Source organism: Poecilia formosa, unplaced genomic scaffold, assembly GCF_000485575.1.
Source record: "Poecilia formosa unplaced genomic scaffold, Poecilia_formosa-5.1.2 Scaffold595, whole genome shotgun sequence".
In the NCBI taxonomy this organism is placed as follows: Eukaryota; Metazoa; Chordata; class Actinopteri; order Cyprinodontiformes; family Poeciliidae; genus Poecilia; species Poecilia formosa.
In genome coordinates, this window is record NW_006800534.1 from 138,750 (window position 1) to 146,640 (window position 7,891).

The 7,891-nt window shown below is 37.3% G+C and overlaps 1 protein-coding gene across 1 annotated transcript; it reads left to right on the forward strand.

Annotated features, from left to right (window-relative positions):
* The first annotated feature begins 1,380 nt into the window (after window positions 1-1,380).
* On the forward strand, window positions 1,381-7,684 carry LOC103129984 (disks large-associated protein 1-like). The gene is made up of 3 exons (XM_007541257.2): window positions 1,381-1,703; window positions 2,279-2,431; window positions 7,187-7,684. Exons 1-3 carry the CDS (start codon window positions 1,623-1,625, stop codon window positions 7,412-7,414), a joined length of 462 nt encoding a protein of 153 aa, XP_007541319.1. The 5' UTR covers window positions 1,381-1,622; the 3' UTR covers window positions 7,415-7,684.
* The last annotated feature ends 207 nt before the right edge of the window (window positions 7,685-7,891 follow it).

Here is a 7,891-nt window from a genome sequence, read left to right on the forward strand (position 1 = left end):
ATATGTATAGTTATGGCCCAGCTCAGATGACCACAACAAGAAACGGGGGGACACGACTCCAGAAACCATTTTAAGCCCTTCAGACGCATTAATTAAAATGAAGTCTAGGGGTAGTGGGTGGCAGCCTGGAAATAAACTGCCATACAACAAATGATTCCGTATTTTACATGATGGGTGGCAACCCCATCCTATACTATAAGAATCCAATCAAGATTAGAGGCTAACAACGTTCTATTTCCAAAACAGAAAGGTCACATAATGTTAGCTAGCTAACAACAAAAACACGTTCCTTCATAGTCAAATGGGTATCGTTCGGTGAAGAATTTATAGCCTTTGTCTAGTTTAGATTGTGTTGTCAAAGAACATTTGTTTGCAAATCGTATTGTGATATAGCTTCAAATTGTATTTGTGGCCGTTTTAAAGGCTGCGTAAACTCCATCCTCCAAAAGTAAGGATACACTACACCAAGGCCAACAGCAGCTCATTTGTATAATCGTGACATAGCGCTAAAACAGTGTATTCCTTAATGAGCTCAAAACCAACAGAACTGATGGGTGAAATCTCAATATCTGAGAATAATTTTGTTTTATAAATGTAATGAACATGTTTTGCATAGTCCACAGACCTATCCTAGCTTGTTCAAGAAACTATAATAGTGGACCATTAGTGGATTAATGAAACATTTAGTGGAACATGACAATCTTGTTGATGAGTGGAAAAAATGCAACAATGCATGTACAGTTTATAGGCAATAGACAAAAAGTCTACACAGCCCTCCAATAAATTTTGCAATGTAAAACACTTACAAATAATTTTAAAGCTTTTTCCACCTTGACTGTGATACGCATCCTGTACAATTCAACCAGAAAACAAACTAATAAACCCTAAAATAATGCTCTGGTGAAACACAGATCCAGGAACAGCTCCTCTATGCCTTTATTTAGCTTGGCTGATGTGTGGTAGTGTTTGGCTCCCACCGACTCTGCATAGCTCTCAGCGTCTTCCACTGAGACGTGTCTGTCTTTGGATGAAATTGCAGAATTCAGTCTTGCTTGGTGGGAGTCAGACAGCATCCACCAGCATGACTTGCTAGTGTCTGTCCTCTCTATGCATTAGATCCCCCTCCCCCACCTAATGGTGGTTAAATAATTGTAGATTCATAGATTTTTCTGTGGAACCTAACCCCAAATTATTTGCTAAAATCTGACTTATTTGTCCATCAAGTCAATGTCCAAAATAGTAAAAAGAGAATAATTTCAGCTATTTGCAGTCTCTTTGGGGATCTTTGGGAGTTTGAGAAGACAGAAAAGGATAAAGAAACAGATGAACTGATGTAGGATTAATTTTGATGTTTAGAAAAGTAAAAAGTTAATAACAGAAGAGGGAGGACAATTAGTTGATGGCAGCATTATCTCAGCCAACGCCTCCTGCAGGAAGGTGTCACAAGGTATCGTTTTTGACTTGGTGTTTTACTTCAAAAAACTGGCATTTCAAGCAAGGTGTATAAACGTTTTATATCAATTTTTGTATCATTTTCAAAGATAAAAACACATTCAAGCCTTGTGTTTATCCTACAGTTTATTTTAGCATAACTTGTGTTTGTATTCTCAGTCCTGGAAAAGATGAGAACTGCTGTTGGAAGTGCTCAGCTTCTGATCTCCCAGAAGTTTCAGCAGTTCAGGGAGTTATGTGAAGAGAACCTGGTGAGTGCAAAAATCATTATCAATAACTTTACTGGAAAACTTGAATCTTCAGGCCTACTGGACTCTTTACAAGTGCTCTGAATTCCAACTTTTCTTTGAAGAAAATGCATTCAGTTGTAGCTTTTGTGTACATAGTTATTTAGAAGGTATTGATTATGCATTTGATGTAACTTTTATCTTCGATTGTTATGTAATAAGCTAATAACAACAGCTAATAAAATTATTAATAGTCTCATGGAAATATCACTCTGCTAGTTTTGTGTGTATAATAGGGTTCAGTTCGGTTCAATTAACTATTCTTATTTTAATTCAATCTACTTTTCAAAAAAAGATTCCAGTTGTGAGTTACTCTTATAATTTTGTTCTTTTACATTATATATAGCCTTTTGCAATTATCATTTGGGTTGTCCATAGTTGTTATAAAAATAACAAGTATAACCAATAATGTGATATACTTCTCAGTTTGACCATGCTTGCACTTGGAGCCAATTAAAAATTAATAAGCATTTCCCTTAGATTAGTTCTGTTTATTTATTTTTTTTCTTCTTTTTTACTTTTTTTTTGCACCATTACAGAACCTCAGCATCCATCCTCGTCCTGTGGCCTCAGACCTGGCTGGCTTTTGGGATATGCTTCAGCTGTCTATTGAAAACATCAGCCTTAAGTTTGATGAGCTTCACCAGCTCAGGGCCAACAACTGGAGACCGCTGGACCCTCCCGATAGAAAGGTACTCTCATTCCTTAGGTGATGGAAAAATGACATGCCTTCCTTTGTTGTTTTGCTCTACCTATTATAGGCATTTGCATGAACATGATATTTAAAATTGAATATCACAAAGTGTTAAGGTTATTCACCTATTCAGAAATGTAATATACACTAGAATAACATATTTCCTTTTATTCAAACATTTATTATGGTGAAAACTGGATGCTTTTCCAGTTTAAATAAATTTTTGTATCTCCGTTTGTTTTTTTTCCTATTGATCCTGAATTTTTAGAAATGGCAGGCTTCATTAAGACCCATAATTATTGACACATCTTTAAATGCAAACGTCTAAAGAAAGAGAGAGAAACTGTGACTTAACCTTAATGTTTCAACATAGTACTTGTCTGGCGGTATGTCTATGTTAAAATGACATTAATATCAGGTTTAGAATTTCTTCTATTATCTTGACCTAACTTAGTGACAAGTTATGAAAGCATTAGATGTAACTTTTGATTGTAGAATTTTAGGTGTGGACCAAATGCTTTAGGTCTCCTTCTGTAATACTGTAGCATGAAGAAGATATCAGGTGCAAAGACAATGCTGAATGTATGTGATGCTAATATTTTGCTGGCCTAATTGACTGGATGCATTGTCATTAGTGCTATTTTTGAGAGATTTGCTTTGCATTTCAGTTGGTTTCAATGTGTGGATATTTGCCTTTCACACAGTTTTAGTTCTTTAAATCAGTTTAAACTGATAAATAAGCCGGCTGATAAATTGGTACACCCCTTAGAAAAGTGAAAAGGGTTAGGGTTAGGAAGTGTGTTTGGACATACAGTATGTAGTCCACGCTGCTGAGTAGCATTGCTTATAGGACCCAGCATCATTGTGCCGACGTACCAAAATAAGTTCTCACTGTTGCAATTGCATAACAAAAATAGTATCATTTTCTTCTCAACATAATGATGTCCGCCTTTTTTTGTCACAACACCGCTGACAAACTTTCTGAATCCCTGTGCCTGTGAAACTGTTGTGTGATGGGTCAGAATTTTTTGAGTGTGTTTAGTCTCTGCCATGATTACTGTTGTAATCCACATATATGGCAACAAACCACAACATACACTGCAGCAGCAGGAGCTTTACAGGAGCTCTGCTTGATGTGCCTTGGGGTGCAGCCTGAAGTCACCCAATTCCGATTTTTTATTTTTTTTTTGCCGGGGCTGTTCACACTGCCTGTAAATGCGACCTGTATGTGTTCTGCAGTGGCAAACTACCTGAAAGTGTCCTGCATGCGCAGTAGAGGGCGCAATAGCGTCAGCATTCTCAGTGTTCTGCCAACCTCCTTAACCGGACTACCAGGAAAAAAAATATTGTCCATTCACCTTTTTTTTATTATTCCACAATCTTTGTAAGGTAATTAGAATACTGAAAACATTTTTTTGGGAAAAAAAGTTTTTATTTTTGAAATATGATGTGTCCACTACAGTGGACATCGGAACCCCATACATTTGAAATTGAACCTTGATGGCAACCAGTTTGTCCCAAAGAAAATATCCAAACATCAAGATAAGAATGAATTTCACATTGACAAAACTAAGCACTGTTGCTTAGCAAGAAGGTTCAGGGGTCTTTCTGCATGGAGTTTTCATGTTCTCCCTGTGCATGGTGGGTTCTCTCTGGGTTCTCCGGCTTCCTTCCACAGTCCAAAAACATGACTGTCAGGTTAATTAGCCTCTCTAAATTCTCCCTAGGTGTGAGTGTGTGTGTGCATGGTTGTTTGTCTCTGTGTTGCCCTGCGACAGATTGATGACCTGTTCAGGGTGACCCCACCTCTCGCCCGGAACGTTAGCTGGAGATAGGGAATAGCAACCTTCCCGACCCCACAAGGGGACAAGGGTGTATAGAAGATGGATGGATGGATGGATGGATGGTGGGAGGATGGATGGATAGATGGGTGGATGGATAAATAATGAGTGGGTGGATGAATGAGTCGGTGGATGGATGGATGGATGGATGGATACAGGAAAAACAGAAAATAATTACAAATGTCCACTACAGAGGACAATTTTTCAACTTTTAAATACTACGATAAAGTACAGTCAAAATAATTCATAGAATGTTTTAATATGTTAACAGACTTATTTATAATATTCCAACAAAACTTTAAACCAAATTTGCACAATAAAAAGTTTTATGCACTTACTTTTTCTTTTCCCATAAAATGTGCTTGTACCGATGAACGTCATTTTTATGAATGAAAAAAAGGAAGGTACAAAAACCCCACCCCTTCACATGTGGCATCATTGAAAAGCCCTAAATGTCCGCTCTAGATACCAAAAGGAATTAATTCAGCAGAATGTAGTGGGTGGGAGATATTCAAGTTTAGAAATGTCCTCTACAGAGGACAAAAATGAACTACTGGTAGTCAGGAGTATAAAAAGAAGAAGTGCTCAGTGTTTGCGGAAGTAAACATGGAGGCTAACGGTGGAGCTTAGCTTACATATTTGAAGTTGTTGTCCAACCGGAGAAGCATATTATTAACATCTTAATCCTCATATAATCCGTCATGGTTGTTGTTTTTCTTACCGCTTGGGCGTATCAGGACGCAGAATAGTGAGATTTGTTGAGAAATGGTGACGTTCAGGTCAGATGAAGGCGACCTGAACTTTAGGTCGCATTTGAATCGGATATGGGTCACATTGGAAAAAGAATCCGACCTGTGCTGTTCACATTGCCATGAAAAGATCGGATACAGGTTGCATTACGTAAAAAATAAAAATTGGATTTGGGTCACTTTAGGCTGCAGTGTGAACACACCCTTGTTGACCTTGAAGGATGTGTGCGAAAACAAATGTCCCGCAATGACATGACTGCACGTCAGCTGTTCTACTGTGGGCCAACAGCTGACTTTTCTGGTCAAACTTGCTCATTTACTCTTAAGTCGTTTTTGTTATAGACTTTCTGGTCAAACTGTTTTAGATAGCTTTGAGTTTTAGAACTGACCAAAAAAGAAGCTTCATTCTAGCGAGTTTGCAGAAAAAGAAGGAAATTCTTGTGCTGGAAAAATGGGAATTGCTGGTTTGACTGGGACTAACAGAGCACAATGATGGCTTTTAAAACAACTTAAACTATTAAATGTTGGCAGCAGTGCTTACAAATCAGCAACAGTGCTGAGTATGTTGCTGAGTTCAACACCTAAGTATTCTGAACTAAGACCATAGTTTAAGATGAACTATTTTTCTTTATTTAAATTGTTTTTCAAATGAAAAAATGTATAAAAATATGGATTATAACATCAGACTCCAATTAACATTTTTATCATTTTGTTGCATGTGCAAGCTAGTTAATGAACATCTGTATAATTCTTGCAGTTTATTTTGCTCACATCAGTTGTACTTGAATGTGGCTAAGCTAAAATAAATGCTCTCATTCCCTAACTTGTTTCAATTGTCTAAGCTTCTATCTCAGTGTAAAATGAGGTTGGAAATGTTCCTTTTTCAGAAAACGGATGACCTGTCTAGTGTGTACTGGGCACCTTGCTCAGTGACCCCTGAGTTGTTTTGAGGTTTAAATTCAGTCTGTTGAGGGGACCTCAATCTGATGTCCAGCCCTTTTTCAGGATGTCGACTTCCCTTCAACCCTACGTAATGAAACTTCTGTTTTCAGCAGCTGCAAATGTCATTTCTGTGACATTTGCATTCTGCAAAACTTTACAAACCTGCTACATATAAGTTTTCCTTGTTCCATGGATATAATGCTTTTGAGTAACCAAGTATATAAATCAGTGTGCATCACTTTGTCAAACAGACTAACAAAATTCACATGGTGGATGTTTTGATATTTTATTACAGGAATAACAGATAATTTGACTCATGCATGGTTTTGTGTCCATGCAATGCACAGATATTCTTTTAGTATATCTGCTGTATAAGTTTATCTTTTTGTTTTTTCTAAGCACTGTCTTCTCTGACATATCATTTGCTCTCATTGCTGTCTGCTTCTTACTTGTTTTCCTTCTTTTGTATGTTAACAGTGAAGGCTCTTGCAAACAGCCACACATCAACCAGAATAACCAAAAACACCACAGGGCCTTGACCAATCTGGGCCTCCATGGATCCATCATGTCTGTCTTTTCATCCACCTCTTCATGCTTCCTTCTGCCACTCGCAGCCATCTTTCATGTGTGGCTTTATGTTTTGTGTCTTGCTTCTGCAAATGGCAAGATAAATGAACAGATGAGTATGTCACTGATAGTGTTATACTTCTAAGATATCTTCAGTGTAAAGTACAGTATTTCAAAACATGTCAAAATAGAAAGCAGAAAATATACTTAAACCATAAGCATTAAAATTGACTACAGGACAAAAACTAAAATTTTTTAGAGATTTTGGTTTAAAAAAATGGATGTTACAGTTAAAGAAAATAAACATTTTAATTGTTCCAAACACTGAACTTTATTATGTTTGGTCAAGTTTTATTATTTTGTAATAACATAAGGGAATATCCTTTTGGTTTGTTTGAAAGTGGTTCCTTCTAGCTCTTGTCTTAGTGAGGTTGAAAGTAAAAGTTTAAAAAGTTTATGTGAGATCAAAACAGCAAGGAACTGATGGACAAGGTCAGCAATCACTCAGTTGTAAAAAGGAATCTGGAGAGCTGATGTTTATAATTACAGTCAAACATACACAAAAAATAAAACTGCATTACAGCTTGATATATGTAATTATCCAGAAATTCCTACTTCCTTACTTTCTTACCCACTTCTGATTTCCTCTACCAGGAGAGGCGACTTCCACCTCCTGTGCCAAAAAAACCACACAAGGTGGTCCCCCACCACCACCCACCACTTGCCAGAGACCGTTCACTGGAGAGCTCAGAGAAGCAGCGGCAGGAGGCGAGAAAGAGGCTGATGGCTGCCAAGAGGGCGGCGTCTGTACGCCAGAACTCAGCAACAGAGAGCGCTGACAGCATTGAGATTTACATTCCTGAAGCTCAGACAAGGTTATGAAGACATTAACATGGACATATTATAGTTGGCAAAAAGTACCCAGGTACACACACCTGACATCAAACAAAACATGTATGATTGTCCACACCAAGTTACAGTGGGACAAACTAATGTGAATATTTTAGTTATTGATTTTTTTCTGTAATTTTTCCATCCTCAGTTTTGATCTCATCAGTTGTGTGTGTTGAAGTAGCAACAGAAGTTCTACAGGTCCATTTTTTAATAAGCAATTTCTCTGTTGTGTGAATTTTAATAAAAATGATCTTTTTTATAACAATTTTTTTAGAAGTTTACAATAGGTGTAAACTTCTATAAGTTCATTTCCATTTCCAAAACTTCTATTTTAAAATTCAGTACAGGCATGGGTCTAAATCAAATCACCTGTTATTCTTTACATGCTGGATAACATTGATGGAACACTTCCCCGTCTGACCTCACATTCCAAACTGCTGACATGATTGGCTGCAACCTGCTGTT